This window comes from Urocitellus parryii, chromosome 5 (assembly GCF_045843805.1).
Source record: "Urocitellus parryii isolate mUroPar1 chromosome 5, mUroPar1.hap1, whole genome shotgun sequence".
In the NCBI taxonomy this organism is placed as follows: domain Eukaryota; kingdom Metazoa; phylum Chordata; class Mammalia; order Rodentia; family Sciuridae; genus Urocitellus; species Urocitellus parryii.
This window is the reverse complement of record NC_135535.1, coordinates 84653377-84669567: the sequence shown is the minus strand read 5'-3', so window position 1 is coordinate 84669567 and position 16191 is coordinate 84653377. Positions and strand designations below refer to the sequence as shown.

At 36.3% G+C, this 16191-nt stretch overlaps 1 protein-coding gene across 2 annotated transcripts in view; it reads right to left on the bottom strand.

Moving 5' to 3' along the window:
• The window catches only part of Itpr2 (inositol 1,4,5-trisphosphate receptor type 2), a 479802-nt gene that overhangs the window by 369353 nt on the left and 94258 nt on the right, over window positions 1-16191 (bottom strand). Inside the window, exons 5-9 of one of the 2 annotated variants that reach the window (XM_077799170.1) lie at window positions 14740-14898; window positions 9405-9503; window positions 9023-9106; window positions 8412-8558; window positions 5338-5433 (exon numbers count right to left, since the gene is read on the bottom strand). In XM_077799170.1, coding sequence (XP_077655296.1) covers window positions 5338-5433; window positions 8412-8558; window positions 9023-9106; window positions 9405-9503; window positions 14740-14898 — 585 coding nt within the window. Of the gene's footprint in view, window positions 1-167; window positions 206-5337; window positions 5434-8411; window positions 8559-9022; window positions 9107-9404; window positions 9504-14739; window positions 14899-16191 lie in introns of those variants that run through there. The other variant, XM_077799171.1, reaches the window with a different exon arrangement.

The window sequence follows — 16191 nt, the reverse complement described above, 5'->3', positions numbered from 1 at the left end:
GTAAGACCCTGTGATATCCTGCTCCTTTTTAGGTACTTCTCTTCAATGCAAAAACAGTGCAATACTCACCCATTATTTTTAAGTATATTTGCAAAAAGCATCAAACAGGACTCTTATCTGCACTCTAACTCTCGCCCTCTCTCTCTGAACATTTGATCGGCACTGACCTGTACCTCCTGGCCTCCTCATCACTCCTCCACCCAGGCCTTCTGGCTTCCACTAAAAATGTTCTCAATAAAGTCACAAATGATCGCAGTCTTGCCAAGTGCTGTAAATAGATTTTGCTCCTGACCTTTTCGGTAACACTCCCTCCTTTTTGAAACTCTATCCTCCCTTGCTTGGCATTTGTGATTCAACCCACTTGGTTTTCCACCTGCTTCTCTGGATTGGCAGGCTCCCAGTCTTTTGTCCACCCTTAAAAGATAATGTTCCTTGTGGTTCTGTCTTAAACATCTCACCATTCTTTCACACTCCCTAATGATCTTCTCTGTAGAGATGAGAATGAAATCTACTTTGTTAGCCCTAGTCAATCCCCGAATTTCTAAACCATTTGTGAAGCCTGTGCCTATTAGACATTTTCACCTGGACATTCTATAAGCAACCCCAACCAAATTTAATCAGAGCAGAATGGATTCGTTCCTTCATTAACTTGGCACTATCTCCCATTTTCTCCAAATTGAGAAGTGACATATCCAGTTCTTCAAATCTGAAATTCTTCTACTCCTAAACTCTACCATTTCGTGGTTACCATGCCATTGATTCTGCCTCCTAAAAATATCTTCAACCCTTTGCCTCCTTACCATTATCAAATGCCATCCCCTTGGCCCAGGTCCTCAAAGTTCCTGGAAGATATCATCCTTCTGGTCCTCTGCTTCTAACTCCAGTCTCTTCTGGTTACTTCACAAAGTTCCTGACCAGCACTATACACTAGAACTTTCTCTTTGACCACAGAAATGTCCCATACTTGTGCTATCCCAGATGGAGTAGCCAATGGACAACACACAATGTGGGTAGTATGACTAAGAAACTGACTTTTAGATTTCATTTAATTTTAATGATATTAATTTTAATCTAGTAGCCAATATGTGGTTAGAAGGTAACATGTTGGTCAGTGCAACTCTGGAGTGGTCTTCTTTAAATACAATGTTCTTTATAAAACTCCTCTTACTTTAAAATTAAACCCACTCTTCTTAATTTAGTGGATATGCTCTGAACTACATTTCTAATCTGAACAGTCCCTCCCACCATCTAGCACAACTTCCACATGTATCAGTCACACAAAATCACACTGCATGACATGCATGCCTCCTTGCTCAGGTACAAGCTGTCCTCACTACGTGAGCCCCCTTTGTCTCTCCCCATGTTCCTCACTCATCCAGCAAGCAGCTCCTCCTCAGCCTCCTCAGCCTTCCGTGCAGCTCCCTGGCACCCTCTGGCATAGATGTGCAGCACTTCAGTGCTTCCCCATAAGCACGCTACTATTCCTACTGCTATCACATATTTGCCACACTATACGGGAGCTCTTCAAGGGCAGATTGGATTTTTTAATGACTTCACTGGTCTATTTCAATGGTTTCAAATAGCCCTTTAGTCACAGCCTCTAGGTTGCTAGGAGAAATTGCCTGAAATCTCATTTCTATTACTAATTATGGCAAATCCAGATTCTTCATTCATTATCTTAAAGGAAAGTGAACTGTCAATAATCCCTTTCACAACCCTTTCCTTGAAGTGAGCCTTAGTTTTTATATTGTCTACATATGATTTAAACTTTTCACATCCATGTCTGTGCCTTCTTGATGACTCCTACAAGGTTTTTCTCTTCCAATCCATGTCTATTACTTTCTTTGAGAACCACGGGAAAAAATTCACCCCAAGCAAGAACCCTTTGGACTCATCTTACACTGACCAATTCCACCAGCACAGGTAAGTAGCTCTGTATGACCTTACCTACAGGCTCTGGCTGTTGATTACATACTATCCTCTGAACTCTAAGGCCAATTCCTGGAGAGCAGACAGTCCTTTGCTTCCTCGCTATATGTAAAGCACTCTGCCTGACTGTGCATTTATTAGGCACTGAAGATACACAGATGGAAGGGTCTATGGAATCTTAGAGATGATGTTTGATGTTTTTATGAATTCCAAAAGTTGTCATTTACAACGCTAGTTTTCAACATCCTAATACAAAGTAATACATAGACATTAAAGATAAAACGAAAATATTTGATAAATAAAAGCCATGGATCTTTCCCGCACCCAAAAAGAAGAGTGTAGATCAATAAAACAAATAATGTCAGGAGGTTGTAACTCAGATTTTGAGGAATTCCCTGTAGTGCCTCAATGACCCAAATAATCTTTGTAATTGAGATTTGGGGAATTTTTAAAAAGCAAAATGACAAAAGGATAATCATGGTTTCTCCATGGCTATCAGAAGCTGGTCACCACCTGCTTCCTGACTAGAAATCAATTTTTTATCAAGTGACTGTGACTGGCCACCACTCCAGGACTTGCACCCTGGGACATCAGTGTGCCAGGCTCTTATCTGAACTACTGATGCAGGAAACAGAAAACTACAGCTTATGAAAGCCAGTGTTTTGAAGCTACAGTTTCTATTTCAATATTAAAATATTACACAGAAGCACCCATTCTATTAGATAAAATCTATAGAAAATGGATTTCTAGCTTTCAATTTTTAGATATATATTTAATACTTAATTCTTCTTCTCCTACCTTGCCATAAAAAAGATGTTATCTACAGAATTAAAGGTCAAAGAAAAGGTCTTCCAAATACACCAGACTCTTTAATGGATAAAATAGCTTCTGGCATTTAAAACTATGTTCTCTAGAGACAGAATGAAAAGACAGTCTAACAAAATCTTTTCAAGGAATCAATTGCTTTCTATTTTTCAATCTTTTAATTAATTCATTTGTGTAGCAAAGTCTTGGATCATCACAGAAGGTGATGAACAATTTAATCCCTAGTAATCTAACCATTTGAATTTATCAAATGATATGTTTTATTCACAGAAATTAATAAGGAATGTGCATATCATGTCAGTTTCCTACAGAATGTCAGAAGTAAAATGGTATTAATTGAAAAGTGAACTAGGAAAAAGAATCACTGACACAGAATCCAAAGGGACTTTAATCCTAATTTCTTACCTTGACAGACTGCATTAGGTTTTTCTAATTCTTATTTTAGACAAGATTTTCTGCTTTACTGTGCATATTTGCTTCAAAGAGTTACTTTTCAAGAGGGTTACTTTGAGATATTTATTGTACAGATAGCCTAGAAATTACAAAGCCATGTTACATTTAGTTGAGCAGTAAATAATGTGCCAGATATTTATAAGAGTAAGAGTGATCCCTATTTATCATATAATAAAATTAATCATGCTGGTATCACTTCCTGGGTGTTTACCTTGCGCCACACATTACGCCAAGCACTTTACCTCATTTAGTTCTCTTAATTTAATTATATTTAATTATCCTCATTTTCCAGAGTAGGAAAGTGGAGCTTTGAGAGATTAATTGGCACAAATATGGCTGCAAATGCCTCTTACATACAAATCCTGAAGTCTCCTTCTTCCCACCCTCTAATCTTACAGAAGTCTGCATAGCTCTTTTATATTCATTCATTTACTCAGAAAATATCCATCAAATGCTTGCCAAGTGCCAGCCACTGTTCTAGATGCTGGGGATCCAGTGATGGTGAAAACCAAGATCCCTGCCTCCAAAAAGCACTGGTACACTCATCACTTGTTGGCCCTTTGGCTAAGATCAGGCATAGAAAGTGATCCCTTGACAGACAGTCACTAAAATAAAGTGCACACGGAGTCAGATGGTGAGTACTATGAAGAACACCACAGAGGACCAGGTTTGTGAGGGTAATGGGGTTGGCTGCAAGTAGAGATGGGTCATACGCTTATAGAACCTACAAGACCTCCCTTTTCCCCATGTCTCTTCTAATCAGTCTACCAACACCACTTCCCTCCTTATCTCTCCTCACACCCAAAACCAGAAGTCAGATAAGTGATGGTTAAAGCCTTTTAGACCTCTGGATTACAATCTCAAAAGAAATTCTAAAAAACAGAAACAGAGTAAAGAACAGAATGAATATTTCTATACACATTTAAAAAATAGAATATTTTCAAGGCCAGGAGCAATGGTTTAACACCTGAAATCTCAGCAGCTTGGGAGGCTGATGCTGGAGGATCACAAGTTCAAAGCCAGACTCAGCAACTTAGCAAGACCCTGTCTCAAAATTAAAATTAAAAAATTTAAAAAGGGCTGGGGACATGTTTCAGGAGTTAAGCACCCCTGAGTTCAATTCCCAGTACCAAAAATAAACAAATAAAAGAATAGTTTTAAAGTTATTTTTAAATTAGATAACCAAACTTGAACTATTTCTAAGATCTTTCTTGATGTTATTTCTACCACTCTTCACATCTGATTGTCAATATGCTTTTAGAAGAAAAAGAAAAGTCTAGATAGTGCAAAGGGGAAAAGGGGAGGGAGGGGAAGGAAGGCAGCATAGGAGTAGAAAAGAGGTGGAATGTAATGGTCATCATTACTCTAAGTACATGTATGAAGACACAAAGGATATGACTCTTCTTTGTGCACAACCAGAGATATGAAAAAATGTGCTCTATATGTGTAATATGAATTGTAATGCATTCTGTTGTCATATAAAACAAGTTAACTTTTTTTAAAAAGAATAATTTTTAAAAAGAAATAAGAACATTGTATCAAAATATCACCATAGAAACACAGAACCTAATTTTAGAATAAATGAATATCCAAAAATTATTTTTTAAAAAGTCCTTCATATGTTTTTACTATTCTTATTGACAGTTTTAGGACAGTTTAGTGAATCGAGAACAAAACCCTTTCCTCTCCAAAGGTTTGAACAATAAAAACCACCTACTGGTGAAAGAGTGGCCACTGAATGTAAACCTGACATACTGTGGGTCACATACACATCAACAGTGAACTGATCATGCCTCTAATACAGATACTCTGAAAGATTGAAACTAAAAATAGAAAATTTTAGACCATATCACATACATATGCAAGTCAGATGCCCTGTTTCAGCTGACCTTACAATAAGATCAACTGCAAAGTTTTTTTTCATTGTTACTTTCATTTTTATTTTAAGAATTTGACTATTATCTACATTTTTAAAAATAATTTATATAAAAAAAATAATTTATATGCCAACCCAGAATATTACAGGCAATAATCAAATCTATATAACAACTATCCCTTTTGGAGAAACCAATTGCCTATTTCTCTATTTCAGAGTTAGTGACTTATTTGCAGTATATCCCATAATCTTACCTCTGCAGCTAAATAGTTCCCAGTTGCAAGATGTTTAAATCTGAACAAACTGTTCCACTGGCCTGCACCTCCACGGCATGGGTCATGGTGAACCACCTACAAAGACAGTAATTACAATAATATCAAATGGTATTCATGTTCCAGCAAACAAATGCCAATAGTTTATGCAGAGTGCCCTCCTGTTAATACTGACCTGTAAAATCTAATACACGTTTTCATGAGAATATGATGTAGCAGGCCAACAAAATTCTTTATAAGTCAGCAAAAGAGATGGACTAATGTTGTTAACTCACTATGCATGCATGAGATATATGCCTTACATCTGCAAATACTGTCTCATTCCATAAGGCAATTTCCAGAACAAAAACTGGCCCAACCCAAACCCAAGACTGTGGTTCTCCCCCATCTCTTATTCAATAGATGGAAGTAAAAACTGATTATAGGCCAGGTACCCTTCAAGACAATAAGGGCAGGCAATGGAAATTACTACATATTTCATGCTAATGGAGAAGAAAAATTAGAAAACAAAGAAAAAAACAAGATTTGAAAAGGAAGGAGACAGAGTGCATGGTGGAGTAACTAGGAAATGCTAATTTCTATATAGCAATCCACATGGGTTACTCGGAGATGACATGGGAGCTGAAACTTGAAGAAAGAGAACAAGACAGTCATGCAGAGACTGACGAGATCATTCCAGGCAAAGGGAACCCCAAATGCTAAGACTTGCATTAGCAGAGAGCCCAGAGGCTTCTCTATATCAGGGGAAAGAAACCTTGCCTGGCGAGGTTATGGGCATTTCCATGAGAATGGAAAGCAGAGGAAGATAGCAGCAGAAAGGTTCCTCTTTTAGTGACAGTAGTCTCCTACAGGGTGGGTGCTTGGGGACAGCATAGCTTGTGAGGACAGGCCTGCAGGCTCAGAGGAGGGTGGCTTTCTGTCATGCTAGATCTTCAATAAGTCCATGTCCCCCATACCAGTTTTCCTCCTCCAGCCCCTCTAATACTGTCAGATCTAATTCCTATATTAAACACCTCTTTGCATGAAATGCCTGATCCTCATGCTGACAGAGCATGAGGCCCGGCTTCCTGAGGAAACCCAGCTGTTACAGCATACAATAGAGAAGCACCCTGAGCCTGCATCATTCAAACCTCTTCCACAAATACACATTGGTAATACTTCAGCACATGACCATTCTAAAAAGCTTTTGCATCAAGTTATCTGAAAGGTCCAATTATTTAATGAATTCATGATGGAGAAGGGAGCTTAAATGTAATAAAGACATTATCTCAAAGCCCTTAAATAACTATTCCCTCTCCATCTGACTGCTCAATGTGTCACAGAAATTCCAACTACACTTTTGCTGGAGAGGGTTTCATGGCTGTGGTGCAGTTTCAGCAAAAGTCATGCAACTAAAGAGATGGCAGAGTTTTCAAAACTCCTTGTAACAGAGTTGGAACCAAATATTAAATAAGCAGGGAACTCACTATACTTCATGAGTGAAGTTTTTAAATAGTATCTCACAGTGTTTCTATCTTGATGATTTTTTTTTAATTTTTGGAATACAATAAGAAATCAACAGTGTACAAATTCATGTTTTATTTATTTATTTATTTATTTGGGGGGTTGCCTGTTACTATTCAGCCTTACCCTGAAGAGGGAGGCAGCCTCTGGCAAAAGACTCATGCAGCCTCCTGTGCTGTTGGCTTTAGTGATGGTTTTTTTTCCCCACACCTTCTCAGTTCTGTCACCTGGTGATAGCTACAGTCACCAAAGTCTTTCTAAATACCAGACACTAAAGGTGTGCCTCAACAAGTCGGGGATGTCAAGACAGGAGAAGTGTTTTATCATATCCTTTCATCTCTATTCTAACCCATGTCATAACATCAAGAATTCTTTGGGTGTTAGCTACATTTATTAATAAGGCACAGCTCATTTGCATAAACATCATACTTCCTCATTTTGGTTCAAGTTTCTGTAATAGGCCTTGTTACACCCTACTGGTAGTTATTCCCCCCTATTTCTTTTATCATGTGCAAATAAGTTTGTTCTGTTTTTTTACTTCTCCTACTAGTTATTAATCAAGGTCTCACAATTACCTTTGCTCTTTCATTTTCCTAAACTTGTATGGAATGACTTCAGATCCTCTTCTACCACTTCTCTCTAATCCAGGATGTAAATGGGTTTATCAAAGATAGATATAAATATCGTATCTTCCAGAGTAGTCATTTACATGTTGAAATACATATCATTTTATTATAAAGTATTTTCCTTTTGTTTCTTCTTCATATTAGAATGGAATATTATATTTGTTTTCAATCATGAGAACTTGTATATTTCATTTTAGGGCACTATGGGAAGCACTACAAAATATGGGCTTTAAAAGGAGGTCGGGGGGAAAAGGAGGTAGGAGATGGGTTTGAAATAGTTGAGAACCATTGCTATAGGCATACATGTCCATTAAATCAAGATGCAATTTATCAGCTGTTGCCTTGTTCACAAGTGGTTATGTATCTTATTTCCTCCACCGTAGAGAAAGATAATTTAAAGAAAAAACCATATCTTACATTTCTAATTACTCTACCATCCTGTCACATTTAATAAATACTTTCTAAAGGGTGAAAAAATTCTCAACAATGAGTCTCTTGATTCCAATAGAAATGGCATCCCCAGAAAAAAACGCTGTTCTCATCAGTGACAGCCTAGTTCTGATATCTATCTTCACTGAAAGTGAATCATCCTGCTCCATCTTCACTCCATGGCCCTTTCTGGCCAATCAGCCTTGATAGTGTTTCACAATGGACTTTTAAAAACAAAAATCAAATATATGGCCTTATTAAATGTGTGTTTGTATATAAGTGAGAGAATGAAAGACACTTCAAAGAAGACAGGAGAAAGACACAGAATCCTTTCAGATCCATCACAGCAATGAAGGGGTATGAGTTGGCTCACAAAAAAATTATTGTTTAATGAGTACATTATAAATGATGCCTATAATGATAAAACAACCTACTGGAGCTTACCTTTTTATCTAAATATTTATTCAAAGTAAAAAAAAAATCTATATAATCACACACCTCTATTTCCCAGAGTGCTTTAGAACTAGTAGCAGAAGTCGCTGACTGACGCAAGGTGGTACGAAGGAAAATGTGCTGTTTCTTCTCATATTCATCACAAGTTAGAAACTTCTCTTGCTCTGCATGAAACAGTCTAACAACATCACCCTAGAAAAATAGATCAATAAAAACTGCATTCCAACAACTGTCTAATTTTTTTATTTTTTATTTCTTTTTAGATATATATGACAATAGTGTATATTTGTCTGAATTATTTTTAATAAAAATAATAAACAGTTTAATTTTAGTTACTGAAGATAGTTACACTGCAAAGTTTCTCTAGAAGTTATATTATTGTGGCATCTATACTCTCAACTATAGAATTTCTCATTATCCCTGAAAAACAAAAGGTTCTTTTTGGTTTTAATACTCAGGAACCTTCTGTCAGCTACTTGGCTTTGAATGATTATTTATACATTTAAAATACTGGTGGGGAGTAACTCAATAAAAAATTCAGAGTATTAAGATTTGTGGTCACATTGTAAATTACGAGTGCAGAGGTTCTGCAGGTAGAATTTTGGTAAGACTATCTTCATTTCTTCCAGCAAATGTTCAATGTAGCACATACTTACTCCTTTTAACACATCCTCCCGATAGGAACTAAATTTCATGAATAAAGTGATTTTCCAGCTTGTGTTACAATTAACAGCATTCACCTATTAATGAAGAAATATTGAGTTATAAGACTACAGATTCCATTCTATAAAGAAATCATTACTTCAACTAGTAAAAGAAGAAAAAAGACAACTTTGAACAATTGATACATGTACCTCAATAAAAATGTCAGCAAAGGACCATCTAAAATTAGCTAGTCAGCATCTACATGTACATTAGAAATATTAGTTGGCCTTACAAGGATTATGCTCATGAAAACAATGAAGGACACTACGTGACTTTTTCTCTCTCTCCCACCTAAGAAAACCAACAATCGCTGTCCTTAGCTCGGGAACTCACCTCCTTACAGCCTGGGTTATCGAGAAGCTCTATGTTGCTGGCATGCAGTGGCTGTCCTGCATTCACAGGCATCAAAACAACTTTATCTCCTACGACAATCTAGAAATCAGAAAGAAATTGCAATTGAGACACTGCATGGATCTTTAGTCCTATATCTGAAGTTAAAAATAACTGCACAGGAGTTCTCATTGTTGACCTGACAACTGGTCTTTTTAGCCTCCACACAAATTTTAGTTCAATTCTTGTTACCTTTGAAGTAAAATGTATTCTAATAAATGATCATGTAATCATGCCCCATAGTACCTATCAGTCTGGACTCACAACACCAGAACAAATCTTTGTATTATCAGTCTCATTTCAGATAGAGCTTTCTGGAAGTCCATAATCAGCTCATTGTTCCTCCCCACAAGTCTTATACCACAAGCACAGCAAATAGAGAGTAAAAGCAACTGCCACAATGAAACCAGTCTACATATATATCAAAATTACTCCAAGTGCAAGCAAAATATGTTATATATTTGTATTATCTCTGTAAAGGGACACAAGTCTGGCAAATTTGATCTTCCCATAACCTCAGAAATTTATTAAATTTTAATATCATCTGGATTCAGGAAATACAAGTTGAGGTATGACTTACAAAAATATGCTTTTTGTTTGGGCTTGGCATCTGGTTCCCTCTTATCTTAAACATCCCAAATTAATATTACTTAAGCCTGGTACTCCTTTTAACATCAAAACTAAAATTAGTTGTGGGAAAAGTTCTCCAGAAGTAAACCTAAGCTGATTTTTTAATTTATGCTACCATAGCAATGTCTACTTTATCTTCAAATATTTTTATTTGTAACTCAAATTGTAGGGAATTAAAGTTATCCTTTCTTAATAAAAATAATAAACAGTTAATTTTAGTTGTTAAAGTTAGTTACACCCCTAAATTTCTTTAAAAGATGTAATACTGTGGCACCTACACTCTCAATTACAGACTTTCTTATCATCTCCAAATGAAAACCAAAAGCTTCCTTTGGTATATTTTATACCAATTAGTTTAATAGATAACTGAAAAACAAATTAGGGTTCAGAACTTCTCCATGTATCTTAAACCAAAACTTTAAGGAACATCAATTTCATATTTTCAATATCAGATAACCTCATATAGATTATATGGAGGAGTCTATAGTCACACATGGTACTATTGTTACAAAATATATTTGGAGATTCAGATATGATAAAGAATCCCCAAACCAATCAAACAATGGAAAGCTGTACTTTGTTTTGTGGAAATAACTCCAACTATTTACTGGATTGGCCTCTACTCATTATCCTACCTTCCAAGTCCATAGTAAAAGTCAGAAGTTGTGACTCTCAAAGACTCATCATAGAAACTCTTCATACAGAGATAAGGAGAAATCATCATGAAATAGTATTAAGTGCAAATATGAAGGGGAAGAGCAAGGCACATAGCATGGTATCTTTTTCGGGGGGGTTAAGGAAGTGGGGATTGGACAGATGGGAGAAAGGGTAAGAGTGACTCTTCACAGTCTTTATATGATTTTCTACTATTTAATCATGATATGATACCTCTTAAAAATTAAATCAGAAACAAAAATATGTAAAAATAAATATGCCTAAGCATATTTCCACTACTCTCCTCTCCTAAACACACACACACACACACACACACACACACACACACACAAGATATTGAAGCTCCTTCCCATGACACCAAGGCAGCTTCAGGTCATAGAGCCACACAGAGGCCCAAGTACTCATCCACACTAAAAATTACTGGGTGCTTGATTCCACATTTTACCAGTGCTACATCTGGGCACCCAATTTAAAAAAAAAAACATATTTTATTACTATTTCATTCTCATCTGTCCCATGTAAATATGAGCCAGTAAGTTGCTAAACATTATGATATATTTGAGCTATGTCCTGCCAACTCAATATTTTAGGTTACATCTATATTACACATTGCTCTGAGTCTTATGATTTTACCATATTCATCTATAAGCTTTGGGTCAATTCATATGTTATATTTACTTCAAAACACCACCATAAAGTCTTCTAAGTATATTTTTTAATTTTTAGTTGTAGATAAATGGACACAATACCTTTATTTTATTTATGCATATGTGCTGCGCATTGAATCCAGTGTCCTACCCATGTGAGGCAAATACTCTAACACCCTAGCCCCAAGTCTTCTATATTTTTAAGACACCAGTCATACAGCCAAAATGATTCTTAATGTCTATGAATCAGTTTCCAAGGGTTATGAGCACAGCACTTACAATTATAATCTAACATTAATTCACTAACTTCCAGGCCCTCGGTCTTATTGACAATGGGTACCTTGAGTAGCTGAATAACACTTGCAAATGAAATCAACAAAATGCCAATGATGTGAAATAAAAAAAGAATAGTAAGAGGTGCCAGGAAGAACACAGATATGTAAGAAATAGTCCCTATTCTCACGAAATTCACACCTAATTAGAAAACTTGGCAAATATGGAACATGGTAACATTAGCCTAAGAGTGCCACTTGGGGCCTGATCCACTGAAGGGGCCAGAAGCTTTCTGGGGAATTGCATATTTAGTACAGAACTTGAAGGTGAAGTCATTTTAGGCCACATCCTAGGATTAGCCATCATATTCCCTGTAGAGCATGAACATCTTTTTTTAAACATTGTAATTCCAAAAGCACTTCTGTGGATTCTATATAACAGCCATGTAAGATCAAGCTGGGATTTTGCTGAAAATAAAGAGCAATATAATGCCATTTGCAGTCACTCTCCTTCTGAAGTGGCACCTGGTATGGTGAAAAGAATATCACAACAGGAATCAAAACACCAGAGTTCTAGTTCCACCTCGGCTAGAAATTCAAGGTATGTAACTTTTTAAAACAGCAAAATCTACTTGATAGATGGAAAGAGTCTCTTTCCCCAAGAATTGAAATTTTCTCTCCATTTAAAGAATATCTAGCCTTTTCACAGTTTCACTATCTATCAATAAGGTGAAGAACCCCAGTCTTCCTACATCAAAATTGAAAATGAAAAATTAACTATTCAATCAGGAGACAATAAATAAAAATGAAATATTTATGTTCTCTGTTCATAGTTGTCCCCCATGACTTTTTAACAGTTTGACAGCAAGCAAGGGCTTTCTATACAGTGAAAGTTGGATCCATGAGTCAAAACCATCCTTCCCACATCCTTAAACATGTATTACAAAGGTACACGTAAGTGGAGGGACCACTGATTTTTGAGGAAATGAGCACCTTTCTCCCCTGACTATCATCACTTCATTCTTGCATTTGGTTGTGTCGAAGAACATCTTGTTGGACACACACAGCCTAAATTAATACTTAACTAATTGCTAAATAGTAAATTATAATTTTAAAGTCCCCTAAACATTGCAATTTCTTCTTCTTAACTTAATAGGCTTTTAGAGAAAAAAAAATCAGGAGTAATAGAAATGACAGAATTTGCAATTGCTTTCAACAAAACAGTAAGGTTATATTTTAGAAAAATACTACCTCTTCCAAAGAAAGAAAATAAGGGTTACAGTACAACTATTTATGTGACCAATATAGGGCTGTGGGTGTGCTTAGGTTTTCACAGCAACCTTAATCATACACAAAAGCTATACAGTGGTGAGCAAAAACAGTGAGCTATTTCAGCAAAAAGCAAAGTGGAAGGTTGTTTCAGCCATGCTATAGGGAGCACATCTAGATAAGGACACTTTTATATTGCACTTAACAATTACATTGTCCATTTTCACCAAAATGGAGCATTTTGAGTGGTAGGTTTTGTTTTGTTTTTCTAGTACAACTAATTATTTGAAATAGTTCATTACATTCAACTCTCTATTGACTCTGTAAAGTGATTTGGAAGCAGGGAAAGGAATAGAGAGAATGAATAAACAGTGAATTAATATAATCCATGCATCACCTAAAGGCTCCAATTTATCCAATCATTTTACCACATTCTTTCAGAGTTTGAGCTCAGGTTTTGTTTGTTTTGATGTTTAATTTTCATGGAACACCTATAGACAGGGACACTACTCAGTGGTGGGAGCAGGGAGTGGGTGACAGGGGGACAAGCAGGACAAGCAATGGTATCAAAAACATGGGTCTTTCACAAACCTGTCATCAGCCCCTGAATAATTGAGAGTTGATTGTAATTAACTACTAAAATTAAAATGTATCATGCTCACAGCACACTGTTTGATGCCAAATGAAAAAGAATACAACTTATTTTTATAAGGAATCCAACACAAGGTTCAAAGTGCATTCCATTCCTGCATGCCATGCTTCTCCCAAACCTTACCTAAGGAAGATATCACCAGATAACTTATTAACCCAAATAAATCATGAAGTTGCATCCTGTGGAATTGAAATCATACTTTAAAATTTGCTAGAAAAGTAGATTCACAATAAAAGGAAGACATTTCTAAGACTAGAAATACCCAAAACACATTAAAAATGTAAACAACATATTGATGGAGAAAACTCTTTGCATAATTATATTTTATATTGCTTTGAATTCATATTGCCAAATTTTTGAAAATCTCCTCAAAACCACCTGGCCCAACATGGGTAGAGCATTCTATTTATGAAAGTTATTTGGTGTTCACTGTCAATCAGCATTTATTAAGCATCTCCCAAGTGTGAGAAACTCTCACCCAATATTTTATATATTACATGCACACAAAAAATCAAACTATTGATCCTAATGAATCATTTCATGTAATTTTTCTCTATAAAAGAGCAGAAAATATTTTGACAATTACTATAATTTATGTCACAATATGTACATAGTCCACAACTAATTATAAACATAGCTGTCATCAATAAGTAGGTGCTAAACCTACAGCTCCTCATATATCCCACATCTACTATAACACGACTGTAAGAAGCTGCCATGGAGCCAGTATATTATTGCTGTGACTCATTGTGTTGTTACTCTATTGGTTCAAAGGGCAGACTCTGTATCTTAAACACAGCTTTTTTTTTTTACTGCAACCATGCTCCCTCCTACAAACAGGCAAGAGAATATACTCTGAAAACCACCCAGTAACATAAAGGTTGCTTACGTTCTTTCATGCAAACTCTAACTGGAAGGTGATTTTAAATTAATTTGAATTCTGACTTTATGACTTCTGAACACAGACTGTACTATAAATACATGCATTTAGCCTAGTAAGACACTAATATGAAAATATGTTGGTTGAAAATTATCCTTTCTTTGTATCTTTTAGAATTTGTCCCTTTGTCCCTTATTAAGAACTGCTTCATCTATGAACTCACTATTTCCCCCTTAATTTTACATTTACATACATTGTCACCCTCACTTCTCAGCTTCCAGAAGGGATGAATATAAAACCAAGACCCTTCATTTCCTGCAGCATCCAAGGACACACGCATGGCATTCTTCTCCAGTAAAGCTGGTAATCTCTTGTTGACAGTCAAATATTTGTTGCTTTTTATATGCAGTAGCTGTAGGGGAAAGACAAGCAGTTACCACCTTTATCCCTCTGCCTCCCCTTTAATTGTATTTGTGCATTATACATATATCATATACCCATATAACATGACTTGAGGCAGAAGCTAAACAAAGGACCTGTTTTCAGACTCCACGACCATCTTTCCAAGTCGATGATCTTCTTTGTCTCCTCCCCACCTCCACCCCCAATTCTGCTTCATAATGAGGTAAGTGTGTGAGCAACATAAACCAGAAGACACTCTGAATGTTTATTTTTTCATCTAGAGTAAATAATAGAATAAATCCAGGTTGTCCAAAGGAGACCTAGAGGTCCCCCAAACCATATCCTTTCTCAAAGCCCGCATAGCTACAAAAAAGAAGAAGAAAAAGAATATACTAAAGAAAAACTAAGACACTGGAACAATGTTTCAAACTACTTAGTATCACCCCTGCCCAGGGACAGCCTAATTCTTCCTCAGTCAGGAGGGCTACGCATCCTAAACAGGCTCTGCAACTCCACAGAACCAGCCCCTTCTCACAGGAGTGTAGAGGCTCCATTCTCAGATATTTTGGATTCCATGAAGAAAACATTTCCAAAAATGTAATTCTACTAAATAGGAAAACCAAAACAAAATAGGTTTCCCATCTATTATTACAATTGTTTTGAAAAAACAACAGTCATTTTAATGCCTACAATATAAAAAGGGAGTGATCTCAAAATAAAAGAAAGGTCTTCAATTGAAAAAAAAAAAACAGATCTTTGAAAAGCTCTCTATTATACCCTTGGTTATTGGAAACCCTCGTGGGACAACCGCATTCTTCTTCTGGGTTCCACCGCATTAAAGCCATGGGTCAGCCCCTAACTGAGCAGGCAAACCTTTTCACTTCAAGTACTTGACAAGGAACACTTAAGTACTGGCTGGACTTAACACCAATCAAAAATCTGTGCAGAGAAACTATTTATGGAGGATTGCCCAAGGGACATCAGTCTACCCATGCCAAGAGTATCATGTTATCTTTCATCAGATTTAGTCATACATGCAGGAAGCTGCAGACCCAGGTTTTCTCATCTTGTCTTCTCAGAGAATTGCTTTGCCCTGTACTCTGGTTTTTTGCCATTGTTCAAAACCAAAATATCAGGGGGATATTACTTTTAAAAACAGGTTTATGAAGTACTCCCTTGTTGTGGTATTTGCTGTAAGGAAGTGGTTAAGGACATTGTTTACTAAATGAAGCAGTGTCCTCTTTATGAGCACTCATAGGAGAAATACTTCCTTGCTCTTATTTCTGGGAATGGTTTCCAGTCT